General features: G+C 44.5%; 1 protein-coding gene across 5 annotated transcripts in view; it reads left to right on the top strand.

Annotated features, from left to right (window-relative positions):
• Window positions 1–19,983, top strand: part of LOC126185146 (transcription factor CP2) — an 838,084-nt gene that overhangs the window by 366,084 nt on the left and 452,017 nt on the right. The window contains exon 1 of one of the 5 annotated variants that reach the window (XM_049927992.1): window positions 16,248–16,403. The exons of the other annotated variants lie outside the window; for them this stretch is intronic. Within the exon in view, the coding sequence (XP_049783949.1) occupies window positions 16,370–16,403 (34 nt within the window). The 5' untranslated portion in view covers window positions 16,248–16,369. Of the gene's footprint in view, window positions 1–16,247; window positions 16,404–19,983 lie in introns of those variants that run through there. 5 annotated transcript variants of the gene reach the window in all.

Here is a 19,983-nt window from a genome sequence, read left to right as displayed (position 1 = left end):
ATGAGCCTCCTCAACCAATCCAACCTATCTTAAATACTGTCATAGAGGCGCATAACAAGGGGTGTGCGCCGTCGTGCTTAAACCACTTACTCTAGTAGCGGGGGTAATTTGTCGCTGCAGATATTGGTGATAAAGATCAGCTGTTAATTTGTCCGGTAAAATTTATGGTCCTATGAATCTGTTACCCACAGTTCCTACACACACACACACACACACACACACACACATTGTTACTAAAGCGAACATGATTATTTGTTTGCACGCTCGCTCGAGGATTTGCATTTGCCCAAACGTGATTATTGGGATACTTTATTATCCATCTCTGTGTGAACCCCGCAGTATCCGTAAATAAAAGGCAAGGTGTCAACTTCGAACCCTCAGCTATCCATCTTAGAATCCATTTGTAGTCTTACGGCTCAAAAGCTTGCACACATTGTAATTTGGATACAGTACCCGCTAGTGCAGAAACGAACGCATCTTGTCACACCTTTCTCAGGATCATCTCCCACTTGTCGTTGCACTCGCTCTTCCATATCTGACGTGTGGACTGTGTGAGGTCTACCGAGAGCCCTTTTCCTTGGTGTGAATGGTCCCGTTTCTGTAGGTCGCTGGGACGACCTGTTGAACATACATACACTGATCAACCAGTACATTATGACCACGACCACATACCTAATAGCCGGTATGTCCACCTTTGTCACGGATAACAGCGGCGACGCGTCGTGTCATGGAAGCAATGACGCCTTGGTAGGTCGCTGGAGGGAGTTGGCGCCACATCTGAGACATAAGTCACCTAATTCCCATAAATTCCTGGGAGAGGGGCGAAGAGCTCTGACGGCACATTCAATCGCATCTCAGATGTGTTTGATCGGGTTTCGAAATGGCGAGTTGGAGTGGCCAGCACATCAGTTAGAACTCGCCACTGTGTTCCTCGAACCACTCCATCACACTCCTCGCCTTGTGACATAGCGCGTTATCTTTTTGAAAAATGCCACTGCCGCTGTGATACATGATCGTCATGAAGGAGTGTACGTGGTCTGGAATCAGTGTACGATGCACCTTGGGCGTCGTAATACCTTGTACGAGCTCCACTGGACCCGTGGATGACCACGTGAATGTTCCCCAGAACATAATGGAGCCCGCCACCAGCTTGTTTCCGTCCAGCAGTTCAGGTGTCAAGGAGTTGTACCCCTGGAAGACGACGAGCTCGCGCCCTGCCATTGGCATGATGAAGGAGGTATCGGGATTCGTCAGACCATGTAACGCCCTACCACTGCACCAACGTCCAGTGCCGATGATCAGGTGCCCATTTCAGTTGTGGTTGCCGATGTCGTGGTGTTAACTTTGACACATGCATTGTCGTCGGCTGCGGAGGCCCATCGTTAGGAGTGTTCGGTGCACTGTGTGTTCAGACACACTTGTACACTGCCCAGCATCAAAGTCTGATGTTAGTTCCGCCCCAGTTCGCCGTCTGTCCTGTTTTGCCAGTCTAGCCAGCCTACGACGTCCGACATCTGTAATGAGGGGTGGCCGACCAACCCCTACGACGTCTGGACGTGGTTTCACCTTGGTTCCGCCAGCTGTTGAAGACACTCACCACAGCACTCCTCGAACACCCAACAAGTCGTGCAGTTCCCGAAATGCACATCTCGAGCCTTTGGGCGATCACAACCTGCTCTCGTTCGTACTCAGATAGATCGCACGCCTTCCCCATTATACACACGGACAGCATGCTCCCTGATACAACATGCACCGTGCGTTTGTCTGACTAGCAGTCATTCCTCGCCAATTGATGCTGCTATTGCCTGGACGGGTTTGTATCAGCAGTATGTCGATGGGCATAGTGTACTGGCTGATAGGTGTATATATCTTTCTGCAGATAGAATGCAGCGTTGTAGATATCGTTCGACGTACGTGTTACGTGCTTGTAGATTAACGGATTAACACCATTGGCTAAATAGTAGCAGAATATAATGTCCTCCTCTTCCCGCGTGGAGTTATGTGACTCCATTTCATCGTTCACATTGTTCACGTTCCGCGGTTTCACAATACCTTCTTGTTCTGATGCCTGCACAATCTCAAAAAGATACGTACGGAATTTCTGATGTAAGAGAGATACGGAAATTCTATCAGACAGCATTACAGTTAGAGAAATAAGTACAGAGACAAGACAAACCTATAAAAAATGAACACCAACAGGAAACCAGCCAGCACCATAAAATAGTGACCGTTTTCGACACAAGTAAAATGGCCCATATCAAAACCAATATTTGTTTCCGAACAAATGTCTATACCACGAGAAGTTTGAAAAGCTTGCGGAATCACCATGAGACGTGAGCGCCAGCGCAACGAGGTTCCCGTATAAAAATAGGTCATCCTGTTGCTCGTGACCCGTCAGTGGTCTGGGTGGTGATCTGTGGTGCGGACGCCTCTCTGTCGTTATTCTCATTTAGCGATTTGTGAGTATGTGAAAAAAAAAAAGAATTTCTAGCAGTGATTAACTACTATGTAATGAAAGGTATGAAAGCAAAGGAAATTCATGCCGATTATTAGAACACAGTGGGGGATCTGCTCCTTCATATTCACCTGTAGCCAAGTGGACAAACAAGCTTAAATTTGGTATGGACAGCTTAGATGATGATCCGCGTAATGGTCGGCCTAGATGTTTACTACCAAAGAAATGAATGCAGAATTGCGTAAAATGATCACGAAGGATCATCAACTGAAAGTGCGAGAAATAGCTGAAGCTGTAAGAATGCCATATGAACGAGCATATCACGTTTTAACGGTGGAACGGGATATGAGGAAATTATCTGCAAGATGTGTGCCGCGATTCTTAACGCAGGAACAGAAATGTATCAGACTGGAATCGCCCGAAAAATGTTTGACCTGTTTTCAGAGCAACCAACAAAATTTTCTCGCCTGTTTGTGACCGCGAATGGAACTTGGGTCCACTACTGTAGCCCAGAGATAAAGTAAGTCAAAACAGTGGAAAGATGTTGATTCACCAATACGATCGCGACGACGACGACGACGACGACGACGACGACCACCACCACCACCACCACCACCACCACCACTTATCTCAACGAAACATTTTATTTTTTTAACGTAGTCTCCCTGTACATTAATGGGCTTGATCCAGCGATGTTCCAGTGCCTTGATCATATCTCGAAAATTACATTCCTCCGGACCTGCTAAATACCGGTCAACTTCAGCTATCAGTTCTTCGCTTGAAGAGAATCTCCTTTCACCGAGGAAAATTCTTAGCTTGGGAAGAGATGGAAGTCTGATGGAGCCAAATCAGGCGAATAAGGCGAGTGTGTCAACAATTCGTACTTCAGTTCAAGTGTTTTTGCCGTGGCAACGACACTTGAATGTGAGCGAGCATTGTTTTGATGGAAGATGAGTTCCTTCCTTGCCAAACCTGGGCTTTTTCGCATATCTTTTGTTGCAGTTGGTCCACGAGGTTCGTGAAGTATTTTTCCGTAACTTCTTGACCAGTGGGAAGATAATCTGTTAGCAGAGACCCCTTCGCAGCCCAGAAAACTGACGCCCTGAACTTTCCGGGTGACTGTATGGCCTTTGGTTTCTTTGGTGGTGGTGGTGGTGGTGGTGGTGGTGGTGGTGGTGGTGGTGGTGGTGGTGGAAGTGGTGGGCACCAGCACCACCACCACCACCACCACCACCACCACAGAAACCAAAGGCCATATGGTCATCGGGAAAGGTCAGGGCGTCAGTTTTCTGGGCTGCGAAAGAGTCTCTGAAAATAGGTTATCTCCCTACTGGTAAAAAAGTTACGGAAAAATACTTCTCTAACCTCGTGGACCAACTACAGCAACAGATATGCGTAAAAGGCGAGGTTTGGCAAGGAAGAAAGTCATCTCTCATCAAGACGATACGCGCCCACATACAAGCGTCGTTGTCATGGCAAAAATACATGAACTAAAATACGAATTGTTGCCACACCCTAAGATTCGCCTGATTTGGCTCCATCAGACTAAAAAAAATTTCCTCGGTGGACAGAGATTTTCTTCATACGAAGAACTGACAGCTGGCGTTGACCGGTATTTTGCAGACCTGGAGGAATCTAATTTTCGAGATGTGATCAAGGCATTGGAACATCGCTGGACCAAGTGTATTAGTGTACAGGGAGACGACATTAAAAAAATAAAGGTTTCGTTGAAGCAAGTAGTTTCTTTCTATTCCATGCCGAAAACTCGTATGATCTTTTTTCTAGTTTTGACCATTAAAAATGCAGGACACTTTCATTAAACGCCCTGTATATTGTTTGTATCATGGAAATTTGGAACTATAGTAACTAATCCTGTTCCCAATAAATCTATTGTACTATCAAGTGCCTGGTCTCATGATGGGCACACATTTTATTTGCTAGAGGACTGTACATAACGTATCAAAATGAAGCAACGTTATCGGATGAGGCCGCTTTGACAATAGACGAAGCACTAGCTCGGTTGGACAGTAGTGATGAAAGTGGACCCTGACCTTGTCAAAGTAATTACTCCGGATTTTTTAAACTACTGTAAACTTAAACGAACGACATAAATTCCGGTATTACCAAAAAGGAGTCGCATGGCTTAAGCAGTGCTCTGTATCGTATGTAAAGAAGTACATTGTAAACTTGGGCTCCGATAAATGGAACGATTAAACAGGAATCGCATGTCAGTTCCATAGGAAAGATTTAGAAGTTTCTGTGACCTCTGAGAGAACTGTACTAGTTTCCAGTAGTAAAGCATAATTAACAAAGCCCGCCCAGATAGGGAAGGGGCGCCTGGTCCCCGGCACGAATCCGCCCAGTGAGCCGGCCAGTCTATGGATGGTTTTCAGGCGGTTTTCCATCTGCCTCGGCGAATGCGGGCTGGTTCCCCTTATTCCGCCTCAGCTACACTATGTCGGCGATTGCTGCGCAAACAAGTTCTCCACGTACGCGTACACCACCATTACTCTACCACGCAAACATAGGGGTTACACTTGTCTGGTGTGAGACGTTCCCTGGGAGGTCCACCGGGGGCCGAACCGCACAATAACCCTGAAAGAGTGGTACGGTGTGGGGCGGCGGAGGGGTGAAGTGAACTGCGGTAGTCGTCGTGGGGTTGTGGACCACTGCGGCTGCGGCGGGGACGGAGCCTCTCCATCGTTTCTAGGACCCCGGTTAACATGTAATACAATACAATAATTAACAAATAGAACATTTTTCCCGAAAAAGATGTAGTACAAGATAAAACTTAATGAAGACATTCGGCTGAAATCATTGTCGAAAACGTGTCATTTTGTGACTTGTGAAATGGTAGATAAACAATTACAAAGAAAGTAACATAACTGAAAAATCTGCACACCCACTGTGTTTTCGGAGGTTACAGATACCCATAGTAGTCACACGGATTTGGCAGCGACATAGCAGTCCCCCAATGAAGTGGTTTATCTGCTTTTTACGATGGAAAACAGATCTTGTCAGCATAACAAAAACCAAATTTTATTGTTACTATCAGTCATCTGAATTCCAGGCCCTTGAACATATGCGGAATTCATACCAGACACGTTCGCTATTTCTAAAAAGATAGTCTAGGATGATCAGGCTATCGTTAATTTTACGTGGTGTTCACTATTACTACGTGAAGGATATGTAGGCGAGTGTGAATAAACCCTGCAATTTTATCCCAGTTTTCTGTACGTACTGACGCTCTTCAGCTTGTTAGATGTCTGAAATTTTGTGTGTGCATAATACGTCGTAAAATATATATATGAGACACCTCCTATGCAGATGAACCGTCGATTTCCAATAATTCACTCCATGTACATTTCGTTGTACTATAAGTCAGGCCATTTCATTTCATAGCCTCTCACATGCCCCTCCACCATAACTTAAAAGGCGTTTGGAGTTCAGTCTTTGCCCAGTCACATCTGCAGTAAAAATGTGAATGCTATCACGTTATATTTCTCTGATGCAGTTCCAGCTGCGAATAATTTAGCGCGGCAGCAATCTTATCAAAACCGTAGAAGGTGCTCTGCGGGAGGAAGTTCCACAACTCTTCATTCCAGATAATGGGGACATTTTGGGACTAAAGTGTCTTTTCCTCTAGCCGCTATTCTACCAAATATATTAACACTGAATTTTAGTACAATGAATTTACATTGAAACATATTATCCCGTTGTACACTAGGGGTTTAGTACATTTATTCGTCTGAAAGAGACAGTCATTCAGTGTAAGTACTCGTATCATTGTCAGTGGAGTTGTCTGAGTTAACCTAAGGTTGAATGGCTGTATTTGTAAAAGTATAGACAGTGGAAATTAAAATGTTGTGTTGTGCCTCTCCTGATCCTAGTCGGCCTGTTTGGCGTCCTACCCCCCTTAATCAGCAAACACCGCTTCAACGAATAAACTTTGTATACCCTGCCTCGAGTAGAGGCAAACCGCATCACATCTGTTTTGCGTTCTCGGCCACGGAGCAACGTTCTGCTTCTGTAGGATATTGCGGAGAAATTTTGAATTTAGCACTGAAAACTCTCAAAATTTGATAATCGCCAGTTATACATGTAGGTGTGAAATTTTTCCATAGATGCAGTCGAATTTCATAAGTCCATATCATGCGCCATCACTTTCCTGGGATTTCACAAATACTCAACTGACGGCTACCCCGGGCGGCTCTCCCCGTCGAGGTTAGAGTGCTACCTCGGGCACGGGTGTGTGTGTGTTGTCCATAGTGTAAATTAGATTAAGTGGTGTGTAGCTCAGGTACCGATGACCTAAGTAGTTTGGCCCCATAAGATCTTACCACAATTTTTTTTTTTTTCAACTGTCGGAAATGGAAAGCGTTACGCTGTGAAGAACTAGTCCAGTATTAATCGAACATCGTGGAGATGTTAATCACATAATGAGCAGTAAATGATCAGATTTGCATTTCAATCGGAACTGATGCCCATCATCAACATCAGTATGAGGAATGACCCTCACGAACACGAATACACTAATATTCGTTATGGTATGGCAGCAAAAAGTCTCCAAATGTCATCTTGAGGAATTTCTTGCTATGCCTGGAACAAATCTGTGCCAGCTGATTAAGATAATTGGCCGGAGGCTGGTAGGAAAGCATACGTATTCCCGTCACGTCCCAGACATACTTTATGCGAGACAAATCAGGGAACTGATTCAAATGGTTCAAATGGCTCTGAGCACTATGGAACTTAACATCTACGGTCATCAGTCCCCTAGAACTTAGAACTACTTAAACCTAACTAACCTAAGGACATCACACAACACCCAGTCATCACGAGGCAGAGAAAATCCCTGACCCCGCCGGGAATCGAACCCGGGAACCCGGGCGTGGGAAGCGAGAACGCTACCGCACGACCACGAGCTGCGGACCAGGGAACTGAGCAGGCCAGTCAAGTATCTGTATTTTCCTCAAGGCGTTCTTTAGTGTTTACTGCAGCGTTGAGTATTGCATTATCCTGTTGGAATATGCTATTTGGTACTGTGCTCATGAAGGGTATGACAATAGGGTTTAACATTATTGGCACATACTGGCGAGCATTCATCCTCCCTTCATCAATTACCAAACGAGTTTTGCTGCCATATCCAATGGCTCCCCACTCCGTGATTCCAGCAGTTGGAGAGGCGTGGGACTTGAGAATCGATCTTACCTGTGGACTTTCATCACGTCGTTTACGGTCATGTTGTAGTCGATCTTACCACCACAGATACGAGACTCATCGCGGATTACCATAGAATGCCATTCGGTGTCTCAGATGATTCTGGACCTAAATCGTGCAAGTCCCTGCTGTCCGTGATATGGTGTCATCGGTAAATGAGGCATGACGACTCGAAATCTCAACCCAGCTACCAGTAATCAGTTCGTAAGGAAAGGAAGATCAGAGTTTAACGTCCCGACGATAGCGATGTCGTTAGAGACGGAAATGGAAATTTACTGTTCCGGGAATCATCCCGGCATTTGCCTGGAGTGATGTAGGAATATCACGGAAAATCTAAATCAGGATGTCTGGACGGAGATTCGAACCGTACACTCCCGAATGCGATTCCAGTGTGCGCCACCTCGTTCGGCCAGTCTGTTCCTAACGGTTCGTGGTGCTTGTTTGTCTGTAAACTCTGACCACTTTCAGTTGTTCTGATCCTTCTATTCGTCAGAGACCGTCGAACATGGCTACTATCTTCTTGCGTATAGTCCTGTGGGATGGACCTCTGCCTACTTTTCTCGTCATATTGTTGTCCTGAGTCCATTTCGTCGCCATTCGCTCTGAAGTAATTACATTACAGCCCACTGATTGTGCTAGCTGTGTGTATGACGCTCCCATGTAGCCCATGACAACGATTCACCTTTCTCAAAATCCGAAAGAAGTCAACAAGCCGCACGTGTACGCCCTCTGGGCCTACTTTGTTGCGATTTACGTCTTAAAAGATCCAGTAACGTTGTATACAACCGAAACGCAAACCCTTCTTCGATTATAGGAATGACTTTTCTCTGTGCTGTGCTGTGCCACAGGCATGGAAATACTGTAGTGTCAGTTTATCGTTCGGTCAAGGTGATCATCGTGTTATACTTTCCATTACCGCCGGTGTGAGAACGATAATCCATGTGCAAGATGCAACAGATCGATGACAATAAATTGTGAGGCGTCGTAATTGTACACTACTGGCCATTAAAATTGCTACACCAAGAAGAAATGCAGATGATAAACGGGTATTCATTGGACAAATATATTATACTAGAACTGACATGTGATTATATTTTCACGCAATTTGGGTGCATAGATCCTGAGAAAACAGTATCCAGAACAACCACCTCTGGCCGTAATAACGGCCTTGATACGCCTGGGCATTGAGTCAAACAGAGCTTGGATGGCGTGTACAGGTACAGCTGCCCAGGCAGCTTCAACACGATACCACAGTTCATCAAGAGTAGTGACTGGCGTATTGTGACGAGCCAGTTGCTCGGCTACCATTGGCCAAACGTTTTCAATTGCTGAGAGATATCGTCAATGTGCTGGCCAGGGCACTAGTCGAACATTTTCTGTATCCAGAAAGGCCCGTACAGGACCTGCAACATGCGGTCGTGCATTATCCTGCTGAAATGTAGGATTTTGCTGGGATCGAATGAAGGGTAGAGCCACGGGTCGTAACACATTTGAAATGTAACGTCCACTGTTAAAAGTGCCGTCAATGCGAACAAGAGGTGACCGAGACGTGTAACCAATGGCACCCCATACCATCACGCCGGGTGATACGCCAGTATGACGATGACGAATACACGCTTCCAATGTGCGTTCACCGCGATGTCGCCAAACACGGATGGGACCATCATGATGCTGTAAACAGAACTTGGATTCATCCGAAAAAATGACGTTTATCCATTCGTGCACCCAGGTTCGTCGTTGAGAACATCGTAGGCGCTCCTGTCTGTGAAGCAGCGTCAAAGGTAACCGCAGCCATGGTCTCCGAGCTGACAGTCCATGCTGCTGTAAACGTCGTCGAACTGTTCGTGCAGATGGTTGTTGTCTTGCAAACGACCCCATCTGTTGACTCAAGGATCGAGACGTGGCTGCACGATCTGTTACAGCCATGCGGATAAGATGCCTGTCATCTCGACTGCTCGTGATAGGAGGCCGTTGGGATCCAGCACGGCGTTCCGTATTTCTGTCCTGAACCCACCGATTCCATATTCTGCTAACAGTCATTGGATCTCGACCAACGCGAGCAGCAATGTCGCGATACGATAAACCGCAATCGCGATAGGCTACAATCCGACCTTTATCAAAGCCAGAACCGTGGTGGTACGCATTTCTCCTCGTTACACGAGGCATCAAAACAACGTTTCACCAGCAACGCCGGTCAACTGCTGTTTGTGTATGAGAAATCGGTTGGAAACTTTCCTCATGTCAGCACGTTGTAGGTGTCGCCACCGGCGCCAACCTTGTGTGAATGGTCTGAAAAGCTAAGCATTTGCATATCACAGCATCTTCTTCCTGTCGGTTAAATTTCGCGTCTGTAGCACGTGATCTTCGTGGTGTAGCAATTTTAATCGCCAGTAGTGTACTTTTAAGTTTTTTCCCGTATTTGTGCAGTAATAAAATATTTTAAGGATGTCCCTTGTTTGTTTTACTCTCGACCTATATTGTTTCAGTGCTGTTGCACTATCGTCGATGGATTTGTTTTATTTACATTGTCTAGGATCATTCAAAGCATAAAGAATTTCTATAGCAATGTATATATATATATATAGATTCCATTTTGTGTAAGAAAAATGGAACAGGATGCCCTGCGGGTAAATGAAAACAGCACCGTCTGGCCTCTCGTATTTTCTTACAACCACTGTGTGAAATTTTTACATCACGGATCTGCCTGATCACCCAAATAAAAACTCATTCAGAGGAAAGCACAGATCTATCCCTTACCTCACGAAGTGACTTTTCCGTAACGTATACTACGAGATGGGGTCTCTGGGACCCGTATGCTGAAAATTTCAAACATAAATCAGTGGAAAGTTTTAATTTATGTTATATAACATTTATTTTTGCAATTATTTGAGTGTTGTTTGAAAGCTCTTTGTTTATTTTATTGCAGTAAATATGGCCTACAGCATTTTTCTATTTATCACACAAAATAACATACTTTTCCTTGGTCTTTTAAATAATACATGTAAATAGATTGTTACAGAACTGAATTTTGCATTTTGAAAAATTGTACTATCTTTGTAGAAGGTAAATTGCCACATAAAACTAAATTCCTGGGTTTAAATTTGCCAAAAAAATTCCACTCGATAGCTACAGATAGAAAGTCTGCAAAATTGACGTTCAATGCTGGGATCTAGATTTTTTTCTTATCACCACTCAGAACACATTAAGTATGTAATTGGAGAAACAGACAGATCCCCGTCACAACTGTCCTCAAGGTCCTGCTCTGAATGGTGCTCTTGTTCGGTAGCAGAACTGAAATAATTGGCTGTTGTAATATCGTCGTCTGTGTCGACTGTTTCGTGACCTATATCACTGACACCGTCCTCCATCCACCGACTAACAATTTCATCCAACTCGGGAAAGTTAGAACTGACACGTTCCTGGAAACGCATTTTTTACTTTACAGTACTGAAGAAAAGAGATACGTAGTTCACGAGGCGCCGTTTATAAGACCCTAACCCGTGTCAGCAACAAACACAGGCGGTGATAACGCAACCGACAACAAAAACATTGTAAAGGTTTTTAACATGGCTGTCATTTAGCGACTGTTGTGTAATACAAAATTTTGAAAAACACAGCCACTCTGTGATAAAAATGTACGCGTTTCTTCTGAGGGTTGCTGAATTACTCTGAGGGCTGTGTTTTTCAAAATTTTGAAACATTGTAAAGTTGGCAATTTAAGGAGGATAGCGGGAGTATAGAAGCATTCCGCCCCAATTGACCTTGGAGCCGCACCTGTGTTCAGAAACTGAAATTTGCGCAGGTGCGTATTTTGAGGCCACCTTCGTTCGTAGTATGTAACACAAATTGGAGAGCGTAGTGTGTGGAACGGGACACTGGTAATTGCCGTCATACGCATATATTTTACGCTCACAGTCACTACGCGAAATGTACCGGGTGATCAAAAAGTCAGTATAAATTTGAAAACTTAATAAACCACGGAATAATGTAGATAGAGAGGTAAAAATTGACGCACATGCTTGGAATGACATGGGGTTTTATTAGAATCACCCCATATTGCTAGACGCGTGAAAGGTCTCTTGCGCGCGTCGTTTGGTGATGATCGTGTGCTCGGCCGCCACTTTCGTCATGCTTGGCCTCCCAGGTCCCCAGACCTCAGTCCGTGCGATTATTGGCTTTGGGGTTACCTGAAGTCGCAAGTGTATCGTGATCGACCGACATCTCTAGGGATGTTGAAAGACAACATCCGACGCCAATGCTTCACCATAACTCCGGACATGCTTTACATGCTGTTCACAACATTATTCCTCGACTACAGCTATTGTTGGGGAATGATGGTGGATATATTGAGCATTTCCTGTAAAGAACATCATATTTGCTTTGTCTTACTTTGTTATGCTAATTATTGCTATTCTGATCAGATGAAGCGAAATCTGTCGGGCATTTTCGTATTTTTTTTTCTAAAAAACCGCATGTCATTCCAAGCATGTGTGTCAATTTGTACCTTTCTATCTACATTATTCCGTTATTTATTCAGTTTTCAAATTTATACTGACTTTTTGATCACCCGGTATGTTGGAAGAAGTTACATGTTTGTTGACTCGCACTGGAGCGTGGAATATCGCAATCAGTGTGCACAAGTTGTATCCCATTGGTATTTGTTATGCATTTATGTGATGCTCTCCCACTGACTAAATAAACCCGCGACGAATCGCGCAGATCTTCTTTCAATGTTCTCCTCTCTCCCCCAACCCTTCCCCCTCCCTCCCTCCTTACGTTACGTTACACGAACTTGGCAGTGTTCCCAAGCTAACAACCAATACTCCGGAACTGGTCGAACGAACGAGAGTTAATGACCGACCTGCATCGTGGTAAATCTCAATCCGGAATAGGACTTGCACACTCGTAGATTTGTATGGTCGTTTTCACAAAATGACTCCAGATTTATTTTGACAAGTGTGTGGATGCTTTGGCTGATTCTACGGACTGATCGCCGATCGTTTGGTCAAATAAATCAGTTCTTTTCCTCAATTTTATGCGTATATCATCGATTGCATTTATCTTAATATTATCCATTTCTGTCAGTGTTTCTTCCGTGACGGTATTACTTTCGTAAAATAAAGAATAACCACCTTCAGTCACAATGCACTGAAGTCAAATCACGGTTGTGACTTAAGGCGGTTGTTCTTTATTTTACGATTGTATTTATGTTGAGTGTGTACTGCGAACCCTCCTACAAAGCTTTAATCGTATACATATTACTATATCTTTAACGACGTAACAAGCTCATAGAGGCTGCCACTTGATTCCTAGTTCATTTACAAAGGGTGCACCCGAACTCCACTAACAAAATTTCGGATGTTGTTCAGGGATATTTTACGAGTATTTTGGTATAACAGTTCCATAGTTTCTGGTAGTTTGTCACAGAATAATTGCATTTTGTTACCTTTGTACATTTATTACTGTGATTGTATCTGCACGACAGTACAAATATGCATGGTATGTACTGCTTATCATGTTTTGAAAGAAAATTGTTCCATTCACTCACAGTATTTGCTGTTAATTCCCACTTTACTTTCCGCCTTCAAGTATGCGTTCAGTATTGTTCTTTTCTGTCTCAGCTTTGTTCCTTCTGCAGTGTTGGTTGTGCGTTAACAGTGATACACAACATTTCGGGTAGATTTACATCGTGTAAGGCAGCTGATGCTGCGTCGCTTTCCGCTTGCGATGATAATGGTGGTCTATATTTTGAACGATATCTGCAAGAGAACAGCTATGTATTTCATACGTAGTGTACTATACACTGACAGAACAAACTGAACACTCTGTGATAAAAGTGTACGTGTTTCTTCTGACGGTTCTTGAATTACTCTGGTTTGTGTTGTTCATTTTGATGATTGCATATTACAGGCATATCACAGTTGTGAAGTTATTTGCACTTAAACAAACGTAATGCAGGATAACAAACCGAATAAACTTAATTACTCTGTAAGGAATCACCAGAGACGGTGAGTACGGCATAAAAATATTTCAGGAAATATCTCTCACCAATCTTAGAAATTTTGTCGGTAGAGTTCGCGTTTACCTCGTATACGAGGGTCACTCCAAAAGAAATGCACACTATTTTTGTAAAAAATATAGTTTTAATTCTGCATGTGTGAAAGTTTTACAGCGTGTAGATACATCCTTCCCGCTTGTTTTCAAACTTAGTTCAACCTGTTCCCGTGAGTGGCGCCATCACAGCATGTCTTCAAGATGGCTGCTATAGTTGACGTTCGTCAGAAGCAAGGTGCTGTCATAGAATTTCTGTGCTGTAAAAACGAGACAGTGGGTAACATCCACAACAGGTTGAAAAAGGTGTATGGAGATGCTGCTGTCGATCGCAGTACAGTAAGTCGGTGGGCAAGCAGGTTACGTGACGAAAGCGGGCACGGCAATATTGAGGATTGTCCTCGGAGCGGCAGGCCTCATACTGCACACACTCCAGACAATGTGCACAGAGTTAACGAATTGGTGACTGCTGACAGACGCATCACAGTGAACGAATTGTCACGTTACGTTGGAATAGGGGAGGGTAGTGTTTGCAGAGTACTGAAAGTGTTGGCGTTAAAAAAGGTTTGTGCCAGGTGGGTTCCCAGGATGTTGACAGTAGCTCACAAACAAGAAAAACGTTATGCAGCGAACATTTGGAACAGGACGAGAATGGTGGAGATGAATTTCTTGGAAGAATTGTGACAGGTGATGAAACATGGCTCCATCATTTTTCACCAGAGACGAAGAGGCAATCAATGGAGTGACATCATGCAAATTCACCCAAAAAAAAAAAATCAAAACCACACCTTCTGCTGGAAAAGTTATGGCTACGGTGTTTTTTCGATTCCGAAGGACAATTGCTTGTGGGCATCATGCTAAGTGGAACCACCATAAATTCTGACGCACATGTGACGACACTGAAGAAACTTCAAGCTCGACTGAGTCGTGTTCTACCACATCGGCAAAAGCTGAATGTATTGCTGTTGCACGACAATGCACGACCACATGTCAGTCAAAAAATCATGGAAGCGATCACAAAACTCGGATGGACAACACTGAAACACCCGCCTTACAGCCCTGACCTGATTCCATGTGACTATCATCTCTTTGGGAAACTGAAAGACTGTCTTCGTGGAACAAGGTTTGAAGATGATGACTCCCTTGTGCACGCTGCTAAACAGTGGCTCCAACAGCTTGGTCCAGAATTTTACCGTGCGAGTATACAGGCGCTGGTTCCAAGACGGCGTAAGGCAGTTGAGAGGGATGAAAATTATATGGAGAAATGAAGATATTGTTCCTAAAGGATGTGTTGTGGTTGGCAGGAGAGCCAACACCGGGTTACTAGAGGAAGCCGAAAGGCATGCGTTTTAGCTCACGCAGGCTGGCGTGAGGTCTGGAACAGGACAAGGAAATTAGAATTTAGAAAAACGGACGTAGCTGGTGGAATACTTAACTTTAATCCGTTAAGAACGTCGGTCTTGACGGTACATGATTCAATATATCAATAGTAACTGATAATGGCGCCTTGCTAGGTCGTAGCAAATGACGTAGCTGAAGGCTATGCTAACTATGGTCTCGGCAAATGAGAGCGTATTTTGTCAGTGAACCATCGCTAGCAAAGTCGGTTGTACAACTGGGGCGAGTGATAGGAAGTCTCTCTAGACCTGCCGTGTGGCAGCGCTCGGTCTGCAATCACTGATAGTGGCGACACGCGGGTCCGACGTATACTAACGGACAGCGGCCGATTTAAAGGCTACCACCTAGCAAGTGTGGTGTCTGGCGGTGACACCACAGGATGTATCTACACACTGTAAAACATTCAAACATGTAGAATAAAAGATGGATTTTAAAAAAAATAGCGTGCATTTGTTTTGGAGTGACTCTCGTAAATTGTGAACAATAACGGTCCTGTCACAGATCTTGATGTATGCCAGACTCTGCTTTTTCTTATGGTTGCGTCTTTCCGATACGAATACGCTACTGAGTTTCAAAATATCCACGGGTGTACTGCCGGTCTACAGTGTCCAACGGGCACAATATTTCGGCGATCATACATGTCACCATCATCGCCTGATGATGGCGACATGTATGATCGCCGAAATATTGTGCCCGTTGGACACTGTAGACCGGCAGTACACCCGTGGATATTTTGATTATCAAATACGCCGGGAGAAACTCAGGAATCACGCTACTGAGTTCTTTGTACTTGTCAAGTCTTTCACTTGATCGCATACCTGTTTCTGTACTTGGCAACGGTGCGGAATTGTATCAAAGCCTTACGTTTCGAGTTTTTGGGGAAAGAGACTCTCTCTGGCGATTAGCGACGTGCAGGCGCGACAGAGCGCTCGACACGTGCGGCCGCGAGGTGTCGCCACCAGCTCCGCTGCTGTGCGCCACCAGCGGCGTCATATCTGGGCGTCGTTATAAGCGCCATTAGAGACGCCCAGCTGACTCGCTGCCGCTGCGGACGTCAGTAGGCCTGCTTGCCGCGCGGCCCGAGAGATGTCGCCCCGAGCGGCGTCGGCGGCGCGCCAGTCTGTCCCGCGGTGGCGAGCTGCCCGCGCTACGTTCGCAGCCGGCTACAGCCGAACGACCACGAAAATGGCACGTGGCCGCTAAAGACGCGTCGCACCAGCTGGCGCAGCCGCGCAGTACACCGCTGGGATGACAAGAGGACCTGGCATTCGGTATCTCCACGGTCAGTCCCTACTCCATGTATTATACTCGGTACCACGCCGCGCCTGCATACTTTCAGCGCTGTCGCCACTCGTATTTCCGGCGCGGTCAGCAGCCTTTGCGAGCCCCGCTTGCGCAGACGTTATAGCGGAGGACGTGGAATTAGCGAGCCGAGGCGCCAGCGGCGACCTCCCCCCGGCAGGACCGCTAGCGAAGGCAAACCGGTTGTCTGCGGCGATCAGCTGGCGCCCGAATGCGGCCTTTCGCCACTCGGCTGGTTTTAGCGCAAACTACCAAGGACGCAGCTGGCTACACTGCTAGTAGCCGAGCCGACATCTCTCAACATGTCACTACCCTGCGTTACAACCTGTCTCGATCAGGAGGCTCCCATTACGAAGTCGTTTAACAAATTTCACATTTCCACGTGCTGTTCTCTTAAGCGTTACTACTTACTGAGGAGATAAGCCCAGTGTCAGCGAGAGAATAAATGATTCAAGTAAAAAAACAACAAACTGAGGCAGGTTAAGTCAGCGACTCTGCGGTGCCAAAAATCTCTTCAGTCACACTGAAGTGCTTTAATACGACTAAAAACAGATGGTGACCTCCTCCCGTGGAAGACGCAACCAGTTTGGTGCTTTTGGCAACCCATTTGCCTTGTGCCATAGTTTGTGTTTTGTATTGGGTGAATCGGGCAGCGATTTGCGTAGATAATGACGGGCCCTTAATTACAATGACATGGTTGTGGATAACGTTTTATGGTTTGCTATGCTGTGCTAACTCGTTCATAGACACCTATGCAGGATCTTGCAATATCTGAAAGTGGCTGTTTCATTCTTTGTCTCTGACAAGTTCACTCAGTAAGAGTCTACCCAAAAATTTGTTTTACGACTTTGATTGTATTCACTTCCCTTTACTTGGAGATTTTAACAAAGACTACGTTTTCTCTATTTTTGTTTAGTATATGCATGTAACAGTATATATGGATATGGACTTGTCTTTCTTAAAACATATTAATCTCATAAAAATTGCAAAAAACAGTGCAGGAGCTAATGACCCAGGTATGGCGTTTCATGAGGGCATAATGACAATAATAACTCTCTTCTGCGATGACAATCACATCGAAACTTTTAAATATATGCTAACGTGCCAAGGAAAATATAAGCACTGCTGGAATTGTTTTGCTACTGATATTTCGTGAGCCTGCCTTCCTTCCGCCAAGGAAAGGAAGAATTATTGCTTTTATTTCATACGCTTTACATTATTAATTACAAAAATTTCGGGGAACGAAATAGTAATTTGTAAATATTTGTCTTTGCGAAGTTCATTGAGTATCTTCGCTTTGAGTTGTGTACTTTTGTTTTTCCAGCGTTCCATCCTGTCCTGCAGTTCGTTCCTAATTACTTATCAGTCCGTCCAAAGCTCAACCGTTGTCGTTTATGCGGTTCCGTAAACAAAGCAATTCTTCTGGACCACAGATTGTAGTGTCCGTTTCCGTTGTTTCCAGGCATGAAGATGGTGCCCCCCTACACTTAGTCATCGAACAACTCTTAGCTTAGATCCAGAGGCCACTTGTGCTTCACTAAACTAAGGAACAGTAATCTTGTGTTTGCCTGGCGTGAATTGCGGCGTAAACAAAAGGTGACACCGTGGAGGAATTACAGTATTCTCTATTGAGATAGCAACTTACCACTGTATAGTTGTTTCTCATTAGCACTTTTTACATGTACTAGTAAACATAAGGCCTCCTTAAAAAATATACTACAAAAGCGCAAAAATCGTCTACATTAGTTGATTGCGTCTAATGTACGGAGCAATACACTTTAACTTGGGTGTTAGTAAGATTCTGTCATGCGTTAGGCATTAGTAAAAACTGTTATTCATAAACCTGCCCATAAATGTTCAGAATCTGTCTAACGCTGGTTGTATATATCGATTGAACGATGCATGGTTGTGGATATGACTAAAGTGAGCCTATAAACCGATGCATCGCTTTTTAATCACTTTATCCCCCTTGTGCTGTTTTTCCCGTGCAACATAATTGTTGTGTTGAGTAACGTAGGTCAGCATTATGGTATAGCTGAAATGCGACATGACCATAGTAAGTTCAAGGAAACGGAGATCCTTTCGCGGAGGGCAGTGTTTATCGTGTTCGACTTATCGGTCGCATTATCAGTTGTGCTAGCGAGAAGTATCTAACACATGGCAACAGTGCGCCTTGGGTAAGATAAATGGCAGACGGAACTTCAAAAATTTACTCACGCGCCAGAGACAAGAAAATGAAACAGCATTTCGAGCTCATTATATTCTACGTGGGAGCACGCTGTCGCTAATTGGAATGGGTTGTATCGAGAGGAACGTTCAAAGCACGTAGCGTTTGTGGCAGAAACACAAGTAGCACCTGCGGTATTGTGATGAGTGTGTTGTAGTGACTCCAGCTTTCAACCTGGAGGTCGGTTTGTGGCAAAATGCTATGAGAGAGAACACGCAACATGCATTAAAAATCTGTGGTGTAGGAAAGGGGATGGGGGGGAGTACTCTGGCTATCTGGACCCTACGACATTCTCGCAAGAACGATAGATCTCGCACAGGGCATCATATTTTGTCAAGCAACCTATACATTCAGTTGCTCTGTCTGTAACGACCTCATCGCCGAATGGACGATCATTCCTAGCCCTCCTTTTTCCTTTCTGTCCTCAGATCTGCTCGTACGGAGTAGAGTACTCTAAAGAGTACTGTAATGTGTAGATTATGACAGATTGAGGTAGGTTACAGGTAAAGGAAACGTGGTCGATTGAATTATGTGGCTGAGGATGAGGGCAGCATATAATGTTTTGTGCTTCGGGCCGAAAGAGATGGATTTATTCGTGTACCTTTAGAAAATCTGATATGGAGCACTGAAGATAACCTTTTACTTTCGGTCCTATTCTTCCCTCCCGGGAAAATATAAAAAAGAAAAAGGAGGTGGTCTGGTCAAACTGCTCCTCAAGTAGTTACGAAGTGCTTCTTTATCCACCCGAACATCATTTAGTTCTCTTAGGGAGAAGTGTACGCGTCGAATTTGTTTTGTTTTATATGTGTATTTACAGAACTGAAGCAATTTTTTTCCTGTAGCAACACACTGTAATTGGCGCGTCATTCAATGAGAAACGAAATTTGAAGCAGCGGTCTGAACTGACATATGTAAGTGCAAAGTGAATCGCATACTTATTGCCGGCCGCTGTGGCCGAGCGGTTCTAGGCGCTTCAGTGAACCACTGTGCAAAGAGACCACACTGACTTTAACGTAATTTCGTATTCATGATTTTTGTACCAGTAGGTGACGGACAGTGTCTTGAAAGGAGGATATAAGATGAACATTAACAAAAGCGAAACGAGAATAATGGAATGTAGTCGAATTAAGTCGGGTAATGCTGAGGGAATTAGATTAGGAAATGAGATACTTAAAGTAGTAAAGGAGTTTTGCTATTTGGGGAGCAAAATAACTTACGATGGTGGAAGTAGAGAGGATATAAAATGTAGACTGGCAATGGCAAGGAAAGCGTTTCTGAAGAAGAGAAATTTGTTAACATCGAGTATAGATTTAAGTGTAAGGAAGTCGTTTCT

The sequence above is a fragment of the Schistocerca cancellata genome, chromosome 4 (assembly GCF_023864275.1).
Source record: "Schistocerca cancellata isolate TAMUIC-IGC-003103 chromosome 4, iqSchCanc2.1, whole genome shotgun sequence".
NCBI classification, from domain to species: Eukaryota; Metazoa; Arthropoda; class Insecta; order Orthoptera; family Acrididae; genus Schistocerca; species Schistocerca cancellata.
This window is presented reverse-complemented; position numbering and strand designations above follow the sequence as displayed.